Consider the following 21,192-nt stretch of genomic DNA (forward strand, 5'->3'; position numbering starts at 1 on the left):
TATTCCGTACAGCGTCACAGCCTGTAACTTCTTAACTAGCTAGATGCAGGGGCAAGAGAAGAGGGGCAAAATTAAAGTCATAGGTTAAGAGCCGAAAGCTAATGTAGTGATGTGCACACTTGGGATTCACAGAATCATGCGAGTTAGATGGAAAGACCTGAGGAGTTCAAGTAATCTGGGGATTCTCCTCCTCTGGTTCATGACCCCAAGGGATGTCATGAATGGGCATCAGGAGTTGCAACCACCATGCCCTTCATGTGTTGCTAAATAGGAATGGGTCCAGCTGAATCCCAGCTAGATGGGTTGGGGATCCCATGGAAAGTGAGATCCTGCTATGGAAAAGCTTGAGAATGACTGAACTAGTCCATTTCCCTGCCATTTCAGGGTTGTTCTCCATCCAGGGTAGACAAGACCGGAATTGTACCAATCAGGAGGGGGAGACACTTTTGAAGAGCTAGCTGGGCCACTGAGCTGCCCTCCCTTTAATGAAAGTAGTGTGAAGTCTCAGCATCCTGCTTGACTGATCGCTAACCCTGGATAGACATGTAGTATCATTTTTCTGTGCTGTGCTTCAGTTTCCCTCTCTGTAAAATAGGGATAATGATACTTACCTCCCTTTGTAAAGTGCTTTGAGATCTACTGGTGAAAAGTGCTATATAAGAGCTGTGCATTATTATTTTCAGTAGTGAACAATGACATCATCTACTTCCAGCTGGCTGGGAGACTTCCCAGTCCTCCCAGACAAGGATCCAGCCACAGAGACCCATGCACTTATCACCTCCAAGCTGGATTACTGTAACTCACTGTATCTGGGCCAGGTTGAAGGTGAAAGCAATGCAGAGGCTCTCGTTTGTGGAAAATGTGACAGCTCACCCCTTCAATAGGACAGATTTCCATAAGCTGTACTCTGCACCCATCATTGGCTCTCCATCTGCTTCCATTGCCAATTCAAGAGCTTGGTTCTGAACTTCAAAGCCATTATCAACAGGTCAGGATCCAGCCACGTTAGTGACTGCGTTTTGATGCATGACCCACCAAGACAGCTGTGCTCCTCTGGGGCAAGGCAGCTTACAAGCCCCAAGGTGATAAAGCATTTTCAATTGAGGGGCACCGCTGCGGAACCAACTACCAGAGGGATTTAGTCTAAACCAAAGTATGAGCACTTTTAGAGCATGCTGCAAAACTCACCTTTTTGAGAAACCTTTCCCACCATAGCTGGAATATAAAAAGTACCGAAGAAGAGCTTCCTGGTACCTGGGCGAGAGGAGAGCAAATGCTGTGCTGAATTCGAAATGTTACATCTGTTGCATTCCCTTAATCTGTTAGTGGTATAATTCTATCCAAGAGGGCAAAAAAGTTTGCTTGGCAGTATTTGCACTTTAGAAACCCCTGCTGATTACCTTTCATGGTTTCATTATCCTCCTAAACATTTAGTGAATTTATTTTTGTCTCTCAAATATTTGTTTTGTTGTTTTGCTGCGGAAGAGGAGAGGTTAGGAACAGATTGAGGTGTAAAAAGACAAAAGTGAGCCAAAGAACAAAGACTTTTAGGCAGCACCATCAGTTTAGTTGCATGGAAATGAAGGAATCCTCTGTAGCATGGGGCATGGGTCACTTGCTGGAGGATTCTCTGCACCTTGAAGTCTTTAAATCACGATTTGAGGACTTCAGTAGCTCAGACATAGGTGAGAGGTTTATTGCAGGAGTGGGTGGGTGAGATTCTGTGGCCTGCATTGTGCAGGAGGTCAGACTAGACGATCATAATGGTCCCTTCTGACCTTAAAGTCTGAGTCTATGAATCCATTGTAACTGATAAAAGAATTCTTCTCTTTAGACTCTCTTGGGAAAATAATCAAGGAAATATAACTGTAAATCACTCTTCAGGTTGTTCATGTGAAGTCCATCATCAGAGAATAGTTGAAAAGGGCTGTACCTTCATTACATAATTAGAAAATAGGTTTTTTTAGCCATATCGGGGTTGGGTTTAACAGTTGGAGAAGAATTTTCATTTAAATTAGAAGTCTTTTGTTGGATTCAGAACCATGACAACTTTAATCAGAGGAAGAAAACTGACTGGTTTCCCCTGGCCCCCCACATCCTTATCATAGTGTATTGCCTTGCTTCTACAATTGAAAGTTTCTGTACCTTTGAAGCTCCACAAAATGATGAGTATGGGCCCCTTCAAAAATATTGTATTTAGAACAATCTATTACCAGACTTCTTCACCATCACTGCACGTGACTTGACAGAAGCTGTGAGAGTAGTATCCTTGTCAAAAGTAGACAGAGATCCTTTTATATATTTGGACAGGGAATAGTTTGCATCTAACAAATTGGGATGGGGAAAACTTTCTAGGAAAGTGGATTCTTGCAGATGTTGGACTTGAGCTCAAAAAAACGATGTGCTGAGAGATGCACCTATTTGCTCCACATTACAAAAAAACCCTACGTGCCAAGGTGGTTACAGTTAATACAACCCAAAGTTGAAAAGTATGGAGCTGATCCGCTAAAGTATTGAATGTATATTTTTAATGGGTGAAAATTCACATTAAACCAGTGGGTTCAGCTTTTCCCCATGGGATTGCCACCCATCTGACCATAAAAAAAAAGGGATGATGCTCATGACCTCCCTGAACTTGTGTGTGACTCATACTTAGACATCTCACCAACCATCTTATTTCTGACCCAAAAGACAGTTGCCAGCAAACATAGAACTTCACTTTCTTGATTACACAAATGCAGTTAAAAGCAGACTGGATCTGTTTCCTCTGCATCTGAGCTCTGCTTGACCAGAGTTGAGATTCCCCCGCCCATGTTTAATTAATTTGTAATCCTTGTAAATAAAGGTGAACAGTGCAGCCCTTTGCAAACCCAGTCTTGAGAATAAACTCTCACATGTTGAGGTACTAGGAGTTGGGAGTGTCAGTCTGTCAATGCTCCCTAGGGTAAGGTATGTATTGCCTTGTAATAGAGCTGTGGCTGGAATACAGGCAGAAGGAGGGGCTTGGAATATGCCAGCTCATGATCCTTTCGTGAACCATGTCAAAACTTGTAACTCAAGGAGGGTAAAGAGAGCCCCTGTATCAAACACCATGGCCAGAGCCATGTGAGAGCGAAAGAAGGTGCCTTTGTAATTCCAAGACTCTTGCCTCAAAACCACAAATACAAACAAAAGTAAAACAATGTCGAGAGCTGTTAACTCTTGTAAACACACCAGCCATTTTGGGTACTGCCCTAGGACTGGGAGTCTGGAATGTATTAATTCTAATTCCAGCTCTGACCTGACTCTCCTGGCCTTAGACAATTCCCTTAACCTCTTTCTCTTCCTTCATCTGTAAAATGAGGCTATTGATAGTATTACATTACTATTGTTGTACTACTGCCTTTAGGTTGTTGGAATGAGAACTGCACCATTGTGTGTCATAAGCCCCAGACTGCTAATAGAAACTCTATTTTAGACTGAGTGGTAAGGACATGTGCTTTTGGAGCAGGAGATTTTGGGTTTTGTCCCCATATTTCTGTGAGATTTCTGGGTGGCCATGGGTGTGCCGACCTCAAGGCATGTTCTGAAGATTAGTTAATGTTTGTAAAGCACTTTAAAGATGAAAAGTGCTGTGCAAGTGCTAAATTTATTAAATGTAATTCATTAATTGTAATCTAATCCCAGGGAGACTGTGAGAGCTAACATATGCTACTCATAACACCTGTATTGAAGTTCAGATTCTTCTACCGGGCATAGTGACCATATCCAGCCTGCCCTCTCTCGGTACCTGCTGAATAGTTCATTGTGCTACATTTGTCAAGTCAACTCAGTGGTCTGTGGGCCCGTGGTGGTATTACCGTTTGCTACTGAACTCGAACAAAAACAAAATCCACCCAAATCCACCAGACAGAGACTGATTTAAATGCCCAAACCTCTGCAAGATTTAGTTTGTCTTGATTTAATTAGCTGAAGGGGAGGCTCCCCAAGTTCCTTTCAGGGTCTCTAGAAGGTGTGTCTGTAGTCACTGTGAATTACTGCAGGGCTCCAGGGGGAGATGAAGAATAGAAATAGTACAAGCCTGTGTTTTGACTTATTGGGAAAATGGTTCTCTTGCACCTTTTGCTGCCGGGTCTAGCTGTTTGGCATTTTGAAAACAATATGTTTCTTGCTGGGGGAGGAAGGCAAAGCAACTCACTTGTTGCGGATGCATGAATTTTTGCTGACTAGTGTAACTGTTGCGTGCATTTCACTGAATTGCATTGTCTAATCAGACTCCTGTTTTTTCCATGTCCTCCAGTCAGCATATGCTGTGTCAGTGCTCAGAGAGTGTGCTAAGTTGCGTCCTGCAGATCCCATGGTTCCTCTTCTGGCTGCTAAGGTCTGCATTGGGCCACTGCACTGGGTAAGTGAGCTGATGCAATTCTTCTTACATAATGTATTAGGTACCGCAGTGCCAGTGCCATAGTGCAGTAAAAAAACCCAACAACCCTGTGAAATATATATCAGCAGTGAAATTTTGAAATGAGATTCACTGGCACAGTAGAGTAAAGAAAAAATACAAGATGATCAGGAATTATTTCCCTGGGTAGCCTAGGGTTGCTTGTTCAGGTTAATTTCCAGAACAGAATCCAAATCATTAAAGTTCACATTCTAATGGCTGTGGTGGGGGTAGAGTGAACCTGGCCCCTCGTCTATTAGTCATACAGCTCTGCTGGACAGTTCAGTCCTTTGTTCTTGAGTCCCTGGGTCAGGCTTTTGTATATACATGCTCCAGAAACAGAGTGGGGCTGGGAGACCGCGCCCGTGAAATTCTGTTTATCCTAAAAAGCAGAAACATCTGTCAGTCTTTTGCTGCTTGGTTTAATTAATGGAATGAGAGCTTGCTTTTCCACTGCTGTCTTCCTGCAGCCAATAAGGGATTACAGATGGAAATTTTAAATCAAACAAAAGAGGTGACAGGCATAAAAGAAAACATCATAAAAATCAGCTTCGGTTGAGTGGAAAATCTGATATTTTTTCACCCTAGGAGCCAGATCCGTAGCTGTGTAAATCAGCATAATTCAATTGAAGTCAGTGGAGCGACATAAACTTACACCAGCTGAGAATCTAGCAATATATGTTTTTCAAAGGCAATCACATGCCAAAATAAGCTGTGTTATAATGTTAAAGGTCTGACACGAGTTGAAAAATGACAAGAAATATCATCTCACTGAAGAGCTGGCCCCTCCAGGTCACGCGTGAGGGCCCTGGGGGATACCATGTGGGGAAGCTGCTACTGCCACTGCCCAGGCCGTGTCTGTTCAGGTGATAGGGTGTCTCGCTCCACGGTGATCCGTGTGACCCCTTTCCAGAGCACTAAAATTCACGCTCAAATTTAATCTTTTTTAATTCAGAAATTGAATGTCTGATACTTAAAAGAGAGATTTTTAAAAAGCAAAGTGCAAACAGCCAGCAGGTTATGCTGAACATTCTGCTTACCCTTTCTCATCAGATGGTTTTCAAGATAAAAATTGTATTCACCACTTAGAACTAGAGTATCCTGCGGTGATCATGATTAGGAAATGTCTTCTGCCTAGTTTTTGAAACTCGGTCCTGGTCCTGTGAGGAGAATCACTCCGGCAGACCCAGGCATTCACACAGACCATGAAGTCAGTGGGGCTCTGTGTGAGCTCAGAGAGCCAGCCTAGCGATTCTTCTTGCAGGACTCAAGCCTAGATGAAACCATCTTACACAATAATGATAAATCTAGTGCAAGCCAGCATACTAATAAAGGGTTCCTGCCTATTTATAAATATCACAAAGAGATGACCGTCATCTAATAGATTGATACTTATTAACTTATGAACAATCCTGTGGCTCCTGCTAAACACAAACTTTGCACTAGGGAAGGCTGCATTTTCCTCCCACGTTACTTGCTATACATGCAGTCTTCTGCTATAACGAGCCTGCAGATATAACTGAAATAATAGAATGAATGAACCCTTTGAGGTTCCGTTCTGAAAGTAAAATCATTGTGATGATCTCATGTTTTCTGTAGGCACTGAAGCTGTAACCAAGGCCTCTACCATTGGAATAAAATGGGCCCTTGATATTTGTTGAGATGAAAGGACTAGGCTACTACACTGAGGGAAAAGAAATGGAACAGAATTCTTGTGTCTACCGTACATTGTGCTACTGCTTTCCTGCTAGCTTAGCTTGTTTCCTTTCTTCCTCTCTTTAAATATTAAGGATCAAATATCTAACAGCAACCATTTCATTGTGTGCTCACAGTCCACTGTTGGTTCAAACTATGCACCTGCAGCTATCGGTTCCAGTTATAACATTTAGAGGCCTATCCACCTGATTTTTGCCTGCGATCAGGTGCTTATTAGTAGCCTCTCTTTTGGTCCCATCTGCAGTTTACAGATTACAAGTGCAAAATTAGACGACTATTTGAACCCCATTAATTTGTGTTTTGCCCAGACTGCATAATCTTCAGCACTTGATTAGATTTCAGCACTGAACGAAACATCAGGAGGAGGAGGATGTGTATTACAAGAGTACATAGAGGCCACAATTAAGATCGTTGTGCTAGAAGCCATAAAAACACATAGAAAGACACGGTGCCTGCCTTGAAGAGTTCATAGTATAAACAGAGAAACAGTACGCTTCCTTGTTGTTTTTTTTTTTTTTAATATTCCTCAGCCACCTCCCTCACTCCCCTCCGTGCAGATGCCCCAGCCCCCCCTGGTGTGCTACTGTCACCCCGGAGCACCCTCTTTCAGCTGTGCATAGATTCAGGCTCAGTCTGGAGCCATCTGAATACAAAGAAAAGTTAATTAGTTAAAAAAAAGTTAAAAGGTGTCCTAACTCTAATAAAGAAAAGGATGAGCTGCCATCTTGTCATTCCGATGGTGTAGGTTAGGATTTGGGAAACGCACCTTGCCATTCCAGCTGCTGATTTCCTTTAAGACTAGAACTTGTCTTACCTCATCTTTGGGGTGTATGAGGAATTGGAGGGACACTCGAAGCTGTTATAAGGCAAAATCTAGTGATTAAAAAATAAGAGCCATCTTCCCTTATGGCGGGAAGGGAGTAAGGCGGCATAAGGCACCCCATAATTCGATGCACAGCTAAAATATGAAAAGGAGTATGCTGCTGGGGTAACAAGAGGAGAGTCTGGGAGATAAATGGGAGTGAGTCATAACTCCCTGCCTGGTCTGCTCCTGGGGCAGTCCATCTGTGCACAGCCCTTTACTCATGGCAGATTGCAAAGTGACAAGCAAGCCGTAGATAAACACAAATTGAGAAAGAGAGGGGATGTGTGTTTAACAGTTGTTTATCCAGTTGTTCCCCATGGCAAGATGTATTTTCTGTGCCCCAATTTAAAGCCTATCTAAAACCCACTGGAGTCAATGGGAGTCTTTCTATTTGGATCAGGCCCTTACTTCCCTGAATGGGATCATGTCCAATGAAGTATGGAAATGTCCGCTGTCACTGAACTGCAAGCACTATTCCATGGGGGCCCGATTCTGCCACCATTTCTCACACTGAGTAGTGCTGTACTATGTAAGTATTTTGTCTGAAGAAGGCACTGCTGATTCTATGGATGGTGGCAGAATATATAGATGGAGATAACAGCACTGAAATACTGTCAGGTAATCAAAAATTTATATATATATTAGTACACACATTCTTGTTCTTCTTTCAGTGAATGGGCTAGATTCTACCCTGACACTGAAGTCAATGGGATTGCAGGGATGTAAAACTGGGCAAAAATGGGTGGAGTCCCTTTAAAACTACAGAAATTGATTGTAAAAAAAGTCAATCTTACATAGTCCCCCATCCACTAGTAGGTAGTAACCTATTCTTCTGTCAGCAAAAGTAGGTTTGGCAGTAAACTTAAAAAGTTTCTGCCTTGGGAAAGCTGTTTCCCTAAATGTCATAATTACAGTAATTATGTGCATTTAAATTACATGGTAATAAAATTAGAATCAAATCACTGTAAACTGAAACTGGACAAGTTAGAAAAGCAGTGATCAATGGCAATGTAAATAGAGAGCTGGATCAATATTTAATTGAACAATCTAACGGGAAAAAATATTAACTGTTTTTCACTTTGGTTTTCAGGAAGTGTAAGATCTGATTAATTCCTAACTTGCTGGAAATGTGACTAGTGTATTAGTTGAATTATGAAATAAATATAAATATTTGATTGCCATTTAGCCAGAAAAAGGGTGAAATAAGAACATCATTTATACAAATGAAAAAGCAAACTCGTGCTTTCTTTGTCTCTCTACTGTATGCTTTTGGTGCATTACTATACCCTGACAGTTTACTGTCCAGATGCAAGCAGTACACTGTTAGCAACTGAAATAATTTCAACACCATTTATGCATCTGGATAATTGTAATGTGTCGTGGGGAGTACAGAACTGTTTCTTTGCTGGTTAATCAAGCAATCATTTAATTTATAGTACCAGCTTTGTACACAGTATCCTGGAACACTTTAAAAAAACAAAAATAAATAAAAATTGAATATGCCAATGTGATTTAGTGTGTCCAAAATGCCCATTATGCATCTCTAAAGAGATCTCCATTGCAAAGTAAATTGAAATAAAAATATACTTTACTATACAATGCAATCAATACATACAGAGCCTGAGCCAGAAAAGAGCTGAATACCTTCAGCTCCTGTTGAAGTTAAGAGCCAGATCCTCAGCTGATGTAACTTGGTATAGTTCCATTGATTTCACTGGAGCTGTGCTGATTTACACCAGCAGATGAGCTGTTCCCCAAAGAGCCCAAGTCTGTTCTGATCTGTTCCCCAGAGAGCCCAGTTACCCCTAAGATTGGACCCACATTGAGCAGTAAGCAGTGTCTTGTTCAGGTTACATTAGAATTATAGGTTTTCACAAATAGAAAAGTGTGGAGTGAACAGCAAATGAGTATTTTATTAGTCTGAGGGCCTAAAAGAGCTGCCTCAAGGGAGCAGAAAAGCGCTAAAACTTGTACACCTGTACAGATCACTCTTGCCTATTTAGAGACACAACTGGACCTATGGTTAACAGTGTCCCAGAGATTTAAAAGCTTTCTGGAACAAGCTGTAACTTTCAGTTTATTCCACGTCCATACAGGGTACAGTATATTTAACATGTTTCATTGGGCCAAATGTGATTTAAAGCCCTGTCCTCCCTGGATCCCAAGAACAGTTTGCTGAACCTGTTTATAAATCTTTTAAAACATGGTTCCAGTGCAACAATTTGGCCAGCTGACATGGATAAGGACAAACTGTGTTCTAGCTTGTGGGCTATGTTCAGCCCTGGAATGAGTCATGCCAATCCAAGTGATGTCTAGCCAGTCATCTTTAAACTATCTACAGAAAGTGCTATGAGATTTTAAATGATTGCAGATGATCAAATCATTTGTTATTTTCATTAGAAAGCTGACACAGTCTGCACCACTAGGCCACTCCCTCAGTGTTCAGACATTTGTCCAGTATGAATTCAGAGAAAAGAGAGCCACCTACTGAACTACTAGAGCTGCTTCCTGATGCACCCGCCATTCCTTATAATTCTTCCAGCCGAGTGCTGACTGTGACGTTCCCCTCTGGTATTGTCTGGACCAGTGGATCTGCTAGGTCACTCCAATCCTTGACTCTGGGAGCCGGCCTTACCCTGCTCTTCTGTGAGAACCCCCACTCCTGGGCTGTTCACGCACAGCCTCTGGCATGTAAGCTGCTCCCAGCTACTTGCAAGTGAATGTCACTAGCCAATATGCCCACTGGACACTGCAAGCTTATGAGTTTGTCAATTTAACAAAGAATTTTATATGTACCAGGCTTGTTTTCCCAAGGGGAGCCTCTGAGACACTTCAAACCAAATGCATTGCTTCAGGTAGAATAAACAGACAGATTTATTAACTATAAAGATAGATTTTAAGTGATTATAAATCAAAGTATAACAAGTCAGAGTGGTTACCAAAATCAAATAAAATATAAGCACACAGTCTAACCTCTCAACCCTCTTAGACTGGGGAGCAACTGGATGAAGCAGTTTTTCTCACCCCACTGGATATTGCAGTCCTTTATACAGGTTTGTTCCTTCAACTTGGGCCAATCTCCTGTGTTGGAGTCTTGTCTTCTTCTCCATGTCTTGGTTGCTTGCAGCATAGGTGGGGGCAGGAGAAGGGCCCAGTATGCGTCCGCTCTGCCTGTTTTATACTCTCAGTCCATGTGCTTATAGAACACAAGTCCAGGCATGTCTGTGTGGCATTGCTGAGTCTCCTTAAGCAAGTATCAGAGGGGTAACCCTGTTAGTCTGGATCTGTAAAAGTGGCAGAGAGTCCTGTGGCACCTTATGGACTAACAGACGTATTGGAGCATAAGCTTTTGTGAGTGAATACCCGCTTTGTCGTATGCATGTAGTGGAAATTTCCAGAGGCAGGTATAAATATGCAAGCAAGAATCAGGCTAGGGATAAGGAGGTTAGTTCAATCAGGGAGGATGGGGCCCTCTTCTAGCAGTTGAGGTATGAACACCAAGGGAGGAGAAACTGCTTTTGTAGTTGGCTAGCCATTCACAGCCTGTGTTTAATCCTGAGCTGATGGTGTCAAATTTGCATATGAACTGAAGCTCAGCAGTTTCTCTTTGAAGTCTGGTCCTAAAGTTTTTTTGTTGCAGGATGGCTACCTTTAAATCTGCTATTGTGTGTCCAGAGAGGTTGAAGTGTTCTCCTACAGGTTTTTGTATACAAAAGCAAGGTTGAGCAATTCCCCTGGTGGGGCCTCAGGCAGGTGAGTCATCGCATTGTAGCTCCATTGCTGGACAATGGCTGTTGATGGGTTGTTTGGCACCCCGCCCAAGCGTTCTGGGCATTGGTTACTTTCCTTGTTGTTGCCTCTGGGGAGCTAATATTTGGCTGATTCCCCAACTTGCAGCATGCTTTAGTGACCACTATATGACACAGTTCTCATAACTTTTTATGCATTAATGATGCACATATATGAATAGAGAAATGACTTTCAGCAGATCATAGCTTTCCCCTGATACCTTACAAGACATGCTTTATATGTGAAATCACAATGATATGAAAATGAAGAATATGAGGGTTACAATACGCTCCCCCAAGGTACAGAATGTGACACTGATTTTATCTAATTTTGAAGAGTTTGTGAAATCTTACGGGATCACAGCACAAGTTGGTGCTGTCAATAATAATAATTTCAAATTTGAATTGAAGTAGTTCCGTGTCCCTAATTATGTTCAAGGTACCATTGTACAAATACATGTAGATGAGCTAATGCCTACAGACATGCATCAAATTCTGAACATCTTGCAGCTCTTGACTGTCCCGTGTTATTAACCTCCCTTAATGGATTGGCTTCAATGGGGAGACCTCCCTGTGCCGTCTGCTTCTTTATGAATTCTAGGGAGGTCATTATAGAGCTTTAAAAAATCATGGAGCCAAATGGAGTCTAGTCTAAGATTAGCTTTAATAGTGACAGGTAGCATGGGCTAGTGGCTAGGGAACTAGACTGGAAGTCGGGAGACGAGTCTCAGTAGAAAACACTCTTCTGTCTCTATTGGTCTCTGACCAGTATGTGTAAATAGCTAAAGGACACTGATGCCTATTGGCACTGGTAGGTTCTGGGTCTGACACTGTTTCAGGTGCTGTGGGAATACTCTGTGAGTAAAGAATTGCCACTGCTCTAAATGATGGTTCCCACTCATTCCACAGCTCTTCATACTGGAGCGATTTCAAAGTCTCTCAGTGTCAGGAACTACCAAAAATGCTGGCTTCTATGTGCCTCCCTGGTGATTGAACAGCTAATACTGCAGAGGGGTGAGACCTCAATAGCCCCATGTAGAGGGCTGAACTTGGGTGCCATGTAATTTGGCAGCATTGGAAAGGTTGGCACAAAATACTTAACAGATTCAACCAACTTTAAAACGTGTGGGCTTAGTTTCTTGTCATGTGTAATCAGTGAGCCATTCTGTATGCTGCAACCCCCTGTATTCTACTTCCACTTTGTCCATTAGTCACTGAACACCCCAGGGGCCTCCTCTCATTCACTTTTTCTTTTCTTCTCTTTGTCTCTTTGTTCACTGTTTGCTTTTCATTTCTTTTCTCTCTCTTTGGGCTGCAACATCCCCTCTTCTTTGAATTTATTGAATAATTGTATCCCTGCCTACAGTCCAATACAGAAATTTAATAATCATAAAAAACCCCGGTCCTATTCTTGTTACAGTTAAAATTAAAGACCAAAGCAATGGTGGTATTGTTTGAAATGCCCCAACTTTTTCCATCCTGGTAGGTGCTTCTCTAGTCTGTTGCCCCACATCTCCTTGTTTTCATCTGTAAAGCTATCCTCATCCTACTCCTCTTTGCCATCAGTTTGCGGGAGCAGCAGCGGCTGTTCATGAAAGCAGGTTCAGTGTGGTGGGGCTTCAACCTTTTGATAAATAAGTTGAGCCAATTAAAAACCAGATGGGTGGCTGTATGCCAGGAGACAGCATCTGCTGTTCCCCCATCCTTGTCAGTGTGCCCATGGGCTTGGCTCAAGTACACACCAAAAGCTCTGGTCAAATAACCTGGTTTGCTGGAACAGGCACTCTCTATTTCAGGGAAAACATCTCTCAGGTTTATGCTACTAACAACTGTTCAGCTTCCATCAAAGAGGATGCGGGGGGTGGGGAGGAATAACCCAGATTATTATATCATCAGTGGCAGTTCACAGCTTGGTAATACATTTCTCTGAGAGCTGTGTGCGCTTCCCTGTGGCCTAGAGGAAGAGTTAGCCAGTCATCCAAACTCCCGCTGACAAATAATGAAATAATGCAGCATGAGAATTAGCAGTGCTTTAATGTAGCTTTGGGTATCTTTGTTTTTAACCTCCTGTCATTTTTCAGCTTCCTGGGCTCCACCCCTGCAGTCTGGAGTCCTATTCTGCTGCTGTTGCTCTCTTCTTTCCCTATTCAACACGGAGCACGCAGAAGAGACTCCGTGTATCTGTGTCTGTCTCTCATTTCTGGGAAGCTTTGAGGCTGTGTCAGAACAGATTTCAGGCTTAGATTCCACTTGCTTCTGAGAGAACTAAAAATAAAAAAAAAGGAGGAGGAGGAAAGAAATTAAATTACATTCAGGCTGTTGCCTGTAAGCTGATGCCCAAGGATTTTTTTTTTCTTTACCAGGTGTCATATTGAGGTTCCACACCTGAAATATTTAACCTCTCACCACCCATAGCATGTTCTTAGAGCTAGGATTCACTATTATTAGTTTGTTTTTGGTAATGCCCATAATGGGCTATGCATTTTCCAAACACAAAAGAATGCAAGGGGCTGTGGTCAGATTCTATATCTCCATGCTTGCGTGCACTGGCTGTAGCTTGCAATCAAACGGTTGATCCAATGGTCCACCCCAGGGTTTGTGACCCAAGAATGGGGCCCTACTTGAAATTAATTAAGCCTCCATTGGATTAATTTTCAGTTATACTGAAGCCCTGCAGTCTTGGTCCCGTGATCCTTGGCAACTTAGTGGGAATGGGTTGGTTCATGATTTCTCCGCAACCCCATCTGCTGCCTAGTCCTGCTGTGACTGTTGTCTCTCCTGGATCCTTCTAACTGAGGCTTATCAACATGAACACATAGTTCATTGCAGACCAGGGCATGGATGTTCCCTGCGCTTGTGTGCCGTGCACGAAGTGTCTATGTGAACCATGCTTCCGCACTCTAAAAGTTCCTTAGGGTGCTTTGATCTAGTCTACTCTCCTTTCAAAGTGGGGTAGATCAGAGTACACTCGGGAATTTCTAGTGCACTGCCACAGGGTCCACATGGACACTTAGTGCACAACACGCTAGTGTGGGATAGATTCACGCCTTGGCTTGTCACAAAGGAAGGGTTTGTTTAGACAAGCCCAGAGTGACACCTGGCATATCTATAAAATCTGTAGTGAATGAGTCCTCCACCTGGAATGTAGGCATGTCAGGAAACATTTGTGTTAAGAGCTGAGGCCTAGTGAATGTTGATGTGAATGAAAGGTTTGCAGGTTTTCAGGCTCTCTAAGAATTGGGGAAGAGAGGGTGGGTGGCAGTGGCTGAACAGTGCAAAAAAAGGATTTGTGAATGTTCTTGTGAATAAAACCAGACGATTAGCTTTGCTGGAGTTTGCAAGTCCCTTTATTCTCAAAGCAGCCTTTGGGTGACCGTTTTTATTCACAGGAATCTCTGTGGAAAGCCAAAATTTCATTAATACTTGTCTGAATAAATATTTACAAATGGTCCTGAATAACTTGCAAGCAGGAAAAAATGAATGTTATGCCTCCTATTTAAAAAACTCAGGTCATCTAGTTCGGGAAAGGAAACAATGCCAGCTGATATCGGTGACCAGTAATACAGCCTGAATAGCAAATATGCATAGTGACCCGTTTATATGCAAATCAGAAGCTAAAATTTCTGTATCTCACCTCCAAGCCCTTCATTTCATTTAGAGTACTGCTGCTGAGATCATCTTCCTTTTTGCTCTTCTCCTCATGTCTTCCCCCACAGAATCCCTTATCTGGCTCTTTCTCTGCCTCATCCCTTTTCCTGGTTCTTTCCTACATCAAATGCAAGCTTCTTGTTCTCACCTTCAGGGCTTGGCAAGACTCTGTCTTCCCACATCTCTTCTGTCCACTCCTCTTATTAGCTCCCTTAATCCTTAAATTCCACCCAGTCATATCTCCTAATTCTTTCTTTTATTCCTTCTATTCTCATTTTTTCATCTTCTTTCATCCTTTTACTCCCTCCCCCCTTCGTTGTGCTTCAAGACACATCCCTCTTTATCATAGACCTCCTTAAAACCTGTTCATTTTACAGACTCCACCAATACTGATCTCCCCACAGATGATGTCCCCACACACTATTGAACTTTAATGTTGTCCCTTGCATCATATCTGTCTGAATCTAGTTTGTAAACTCTTTGGGACAGACCCCTCATCTTTTCTACTACTTGTAAAATATAAAGTTCACTTTTTAAAAAAGTCTTTATTTTTGAGGAAGGAAGGAATACAAATGGCTTAACAGGTGCAGACAAATGGGAAATCCACTCAACAATTTGAAAGGATGTGATGTTTAATGTGTATAAGCAAATAAAACCAAAGCCTGTAACACAACTGATAAGGGATTTACCTACTGCACAGTTGTCCCTGGGTATTTTTGATGAGTTGTTAACGTGAGTGTTCATACATTAATAAGAAAAAGTGATAAGGAAGAAGAAATGAAGAGAGTGAAGGAGAGTGTGTAGGTGTGAATGAGAAAAAGGAGAAAGTGAATGTGTAAGAGTATGGCTGTCTATGGTGAGGTATATTTCTCCTGGTAGGTGAGATAAGGTGTCTTGCATAAGGTCCCAGAGGGCAGAAGAATTTACCCAAATTATTTCTTCTTGGGGGGTTAATTTTTTCCATGATGAGTGCTGGGATATTTTCTGCTTCTATTCTCTTAAGGCCCAGTCCAGCAAAACCCTTAAGCATATGCTTACACTTAAGTACACGGGCAGTAGGACAGCTCATGTGCTTAAAGTTAAGAATGTGCTTTTGCTGGAAAGAGGGAGGACCTCAGTCTTTCCAGTATAACAGGAACTTTTAGGACCTGATTCAAGCCCTGTTGAAGTCAATGGGAATTTTCCTATTGACTTCAGTGGGCTTTGGATTAGACCAAGTGCCTTTGGTGTTAAGCCTGCTCTTCTAAGCCCTGGTCTACACTAGGACTTTAGGTCGAATTTAGCAGCATTAAATCGATGTAAACCTGCACCCGTCCACACGATGAAGCCCTTTATTTCGACTTAAAGGGCTCTTAAAATCGATTTCCTTACTCCACCCCCAACAAGGGGATTAGCGCTTAAATCGGCCTTGCCGGCTCGAATTTGGGGTACTGTGGACACAATTTGACGGTATTGGCCTCCGGGAGCTATCCCAGAGTGCTCCATTATGACCGCTCTGGACAGCACTCTCAACTCAGATGCACTGGCCAGTTAGACAGGAAAAGAACCGCGAACTTTTGAATCTCATTTCCTGTTTGGCCAGTGTGGCAAGCTGCAGGTGACCATGCAGAACTCATCAGCAGAGGTGACCATGATGGAGTCCCAGAATCGCAAAAGAGCTCCAGCATGGACCGAATGGGAGGTACGGGATCTGATCGCTGTTTGGGGAGAGGAATCCGTGCTATCAGAACTCCGTTCCAGTTTTCGAAATGCCAAAACCTTTGTCAAAATCTCCCAGGGCATGAAGGACAGAGGCCAGAACAGGGACCCGAAGCAGTGCCGCGTGAAACTGAAGGAGCTGAGGCAAGCCTACCAGAAAACCAGAGAGGCGAACGGCCGGTCCGGGTCAGAGCCCCAAACATGCCGCTTCTATGATGAGCTGCATGCCATTTTAGGGGGTTCAGCCACCACTACCCCAGCCGTGTTGTTTGACTCCTGCAATGGAGATGGAGGCAATACGGAAGCAGGTTTTGGGGACGAAGAAGATGATGATGAGGTTGTAGATAGCTCACAGCAAGCAAGCGGAGAAACCGGTTTTCCCGACAGCCAGGAACTGTTTCTCACCCTGGACCTGGAGCCAGTACCCCCGAACCCACCCAAGGCTGCCTCCTGGACCCAGCAGGTGGAGGAGGGACTTCCGGTGAGTGTACCTTTTAAAATACTATACATGGTTTAAAAGCAAGCATGTGAAAGGATTACTTTGCCCTGGCATTCGCGGTTCTCCTGGATGTACTCCCAAAGCCTTTGCAAAAGGTTTCTGGGGAGGGCAGCCTTATTGCGTCCTTCATGGTAGGACACTTTACCACTCCAGGCCAGTAACACGTACTCGGGAATCATTGTACAACAAAGCATTGCAGTGTATGTTTGCTGGCATTCAAACAGCATCCGTTCTTTATCTCTCTGTGTTATCCTCAGGAGAGTGAGATATCATTCATGGTCACCTGGAGTTGAAATAGAGTGCTTTTCTTCAGGGGACACTCAGAGGAGCCCATTCCTGCTGGGCTGTTTGCCTGTGGCTAAACAGAAATGTTCCCCGCTGTTAGCCACAGGGAGGGGGGAAGGTTGAGGGGGTAGCCACGCGGTGAGGGGAGGCAAAATGCGACCTTGTAACGAAAGCACATGTGCTATGTATGTAATGTTAACAGCAAGGTTTACCCTGAAAGAGTGTAGCCACTGTTTTATAAAATGTGTCTTTTTAAATACCGCTGTCCCTTTTTTTTTTTCTCCACCAGCTGCATGTGTTTCAATGATCACAGGATCTTCTCCTTCCCAGAGGCTAGTGAAGCTTAGAAAGAAAAAAAAACGCACTCGCGATGAAATGTTCTCCGAGCTCATGCTGTCCTCCCACACTGACAGAGCACAGACGAATGCGTGGAGGCAAATAATGTCAGAGTGCAGGAAAGCACAAAATGACTGGGAGGAGAGGTGGCAGGCTGAAGAGAGTAAGTGGCGGGCTGAAGACAGGGCTGAAGCTCAAATGTGGCGGCAGCGTGATGAGAGGAGGCAGGATTCAATGCTGAGGCTGCTGGAGGACCAAACCAGTATGCTCCAGTGTATGGTTGAGCTGCAGCAAAGGCAGCTGGAGCACAGACTGCCACTACAGCCCCTGTGTAACCAACCGCCCTCCTCCCCAAGTTCCATAGCCTCCACACCCAGATGCCCAAGAACGCGGTGGGGGGGCCTCCGGCCAACCAGCCACTCCACCACAGAGGATTGCCCAAAAAAAAGAAGGCTGGCATTCAATAAATTTTAAAGTTGTAAACTTTTAAAGTGCTGTGTGGCATTTTCCTTCCCTCCTCCACCACCCCTCCTAGGCTACTTTGATAGTCATCCCTTTATTTGTGTGATGAATGAATAAAGAATGCATGAATGTGAAGCAACAATGACTTTATTGCCTCTGCAAGCGGTGATTGAAGGGAGGAGGGGTGGGTGGTTAGCTTACAGGAAAGTAGAGTGAACCAAGGGGGGGGGGGGGTTTCCTCAAGGAGAAACAAACGGAACTTTCACACCGTAGCTTGGCCAGTCATGAAACTGGTTTTCAAAGCTTCTCTGATGCGTACCGCGCCCTCCTGTGCTCTTCTAACCGCCCTGGTGTCTGGCTGCGCGTAACCAGCAGCCAGGTGATTTGCCTCAACCTCCCACCCCACCATAAACGTCTCCCCCTTACTCTCACAGATATTGTGGAGCACACAGCAAGTAGTAATAACAGTGGGAATATTGGTTTCGCTGAGGTCTAAGCGAGTCAGTAAACTGCGCCAGCACGCCTTTAAACGTCCAAATGCACATTCTACCACCATTCTGCACTTGCTCAGCCTGTAGTTGAACAGCTCCTGACCACTGTCCAGGCTGCCTGTGTATGGCTTCATGAGCCATGGCATTAAGGGGTAGGCTGGGTCCCCAAGGATACATATAGGCATTTCAACATCCCCAACAGTTATTTTCTGGTCTGGGAATAAAGTCCCTTCCTGCAGCTTTTGAAACAGACCAGAGTTCCTGAAGATGCGAGCGTCATGTACCTTTCCCGGCCATCCCACGTTGATGTTGGTGAAACGTCCCTTGTGATCCACCAGAGCTTGCAGCACTATCGAAAAGTACCCCTTGCGGTTTATGTACTCGGCGGCTTGGTGCTCCGGTGCCAAGATAGGGATATGGGTTCCGTCTATGGCCCCACCACAGTTAGGGAATCCCATTGCAGCAAAGCCATCCACTATGACCTGCACATTTCCAAGGGTCACTACCCTTGATATCAGCAGATCTTTGATTGCGTAGGCTACTTGCATCACAGCAGCCCCCACAGTAGATTTGCCCACTCCAAATTGATTCCCAACTGACTGGTAGCTGTCTGGCATTGCAAGCTTCCACAGGGCTATCGCCCCTCGCTTCTCAACTGTGAGGGCTGCTCTCATCTTGGTATTCATGCGCCTCAGGGCAGGGGAAAGCAAGTCACAAAGTTCCATGAAAGCGCCCTTATGCATGCGAAAGTTTCGCAGCCACTGGGAATCGTCCCAGACCCGCAACACTATGCGGTCCCACCAGTCTGTGCTTGTTTCCCGAGCCCAGAATCGGCGTTCCACAGCATGAACCTGCCCCATTAGCACCATGATGCATGCATTGGCAGGGCCCATGCTTTCAGAGAAATCTGTGTCCATGTCCTGATCACTCACGTGACCGCACTGACGTTGCCTCCTCGCCTGGTATCGCTCTGCCAGGTTCTGATGCTGCATATACTGCTGGATAATGCGTGTGGTGTTTAATGTGCTCCTAATTGCCAAAGTGAGCTGAGTGGCCTCCATGCTTGCCTTGGTATGGCGTCCGCACAGAAAAAAGGCGCGGAACGATTGTCTGCCGTTGCTCTGATGGAGGGAGGGGCGACTGACGACACGGCTTACAGGGTTGGCGTCAGGGAGCTAAAATCAACAAAGGGGGTGGCTTTACATCAAGGAGTATTTCAGGCAGGACTTCACGGAGGGTTCCAATAAGAAATGGTGCACCTAAGTTATTGTTCTTATTGGAACAAGGAGGTTAGCTTGGCCTCTGATTGATACATGGCTAGATTTACCTCGCTGCACCTTCCCTGTGAGTGACTGCAGTGTGACCTAGAGGAATGAGTCCCCTAGACATACCCTAAATGTACAGAAAAAGAGCATCTCTATCTAGTTCTAGCAGGCACAGACTGGCTCTGGTGTGGCTCTGTGGCTCTCTATAGCTAGTAAACGATCTATACCAGCAGTTTTCAACCTCTGATCTGCAAACTATGTCTAAGGGGTCTGCAAAAGGTTGTCGTTACAATAGAACAGTGATTTTTCTTAGAACTTAGAATTATGCCTAAGATTTCCAAAGGAGTCCACACTACCATTTGAAATATTTTAGGAGTCCGCAAATAAAAAAGGTTGAAAACCACTGATCTATTCGAGGAATGGAGATTGCGTCTTCGCTTTTAACTTAGTTTCCTTATTTCATATTTGCATTTTCAATAAATATTTCCTTGTGTTCACATGAACTGCTAAATATTAATTCTTCTGGTAATAACATATCATTTTAATTTAGTATATAACAGCTAAATATCTTAAAATCAGACAACTTAAAAAATTCCAGGTGTATTAACTGAAATCGTTTCTGTTCATAAACAGAATGAAAATTCCTGGTCTTCTGGTACATTTCTGGCAGGCTTTGTTTCATTGCAAGAGACTTCTCTGGATATTAAGGAGATACTAAACTGCTGAGATCAGACAAGACTGAATACTAAGAAAATGCATTTAAATTAAGCCTTTAATGTTTGTCTCAGGAATGGTTCAATTCCAAACAAAACCTTCAAACCTTCTCCCCACCCCCAAATTTATAATCCGAGGTCCCAAAAGCAGGATCTTTCCAATAACAGTCTGCTATCTGGCTCTTAACCAGAGCTCACACTGTTGATTGTTGCTGACAGGATGTGCAGTCTATTCTGTACGCTAATGAGGCATATTCTGGGGCTTTCAAGGATTAGCCACAGCTCTTTCTCTAACATTAGAAAGTTAGAAGTGTTTTCTGTCCACAATCTTGATCCCTTCTACGGACAGTTAAGGAAACTGTATTTTAGAAGGAGTGCCTGGTGATTTTGGAAAATAACCAATAACAATGCCAACTCCTTTATGATTAGTAGCTGTCTTTTAGGTTCTGATTTTACCGGCACCTGTGTTTTACGTTTTCATTAGTCTCCAGTGATCAGTGGAACTACCAGTTAGCTTTGCAGCTGCGCAGCTTCTCCAAAATGGCAGAATGGTCTCTGTGCTAGGATAGGAAAGATGGACCTAAGTATTTGCCATCTTAGACCCTGAATCTGTGAGGTGCTGAGTGACCTCAATTCCCATTAACATCTGTAGTCTTTGAGGGTGCACAGCACTTGTAGAATTGGACACCTAAAATACAAAACATGGCTGGCCCAGTGGTCTAGAAGCAGTGCAACATGTTGGATCAAAATTTGGGTTCTGAACTTGAAGCCTTCTGGCCTTGGGGCAGTAGAATCTGGGGTGTGACAGTGTGCTTAGCCCAGGGGTAGGGCAAGAGTGCTTTGTTTTCCATATTTTTTCATTTTAAGAGAGGAAGTAAAACTGCCCCGAGGTTTTCACAGAAAAGATTGCACAGCAAAAGCAGATGTTGACAGATATGGGAAACACACGCCCACAAACGTTCATGAGCAGGCAGACTTGTGGTACAGCTGTTTGTAAATAGCCAAG

The 21,192-nt window shown here is 43.7% G+C and overlaps 1 protein-coding gene across 6 annotated transcripts in view; it reads left to right on the plus strand.

The window, feature by feature from the left end:
• The window catches only part of TTC7A (tetratricopeptide repeat domain 7A), a 267,166-nt gene that overhangs the window by 90,354 nt on the left and 155,620 nt on the right, over positions 1-21,192 (plus strand). For all 6 annotated transcript variants that reach the window (XM_073339137.2, XM_073339138.2, XM_073339139.2 and 3 more), the window contains one exon: positions 4,280-4,384. In XM_073339137.2, the coding sequence (XP_073195238.1) occupies positions 4,280-4,384 (105 nt within the window). The remainder of the gene's footprint in view (positions 1-4,279; positions 4,385-21,192) is intronic.

Source organism: Lepidochelys kempii, chromosome 3 (assembly GCF_965140285.1).
Source record: "Lepidochelys kempii isolate rLepKem1 chromosome 3, rLepKem1.hap1, whole genome shotgun sequence".
Classification (NCBI taxonomy): domain Eukaryota; kingdom Metazoa; phylum Chordata; order Testudines; family Cheloniidae; genus Lepidochelys; species Lepidochelys kempii.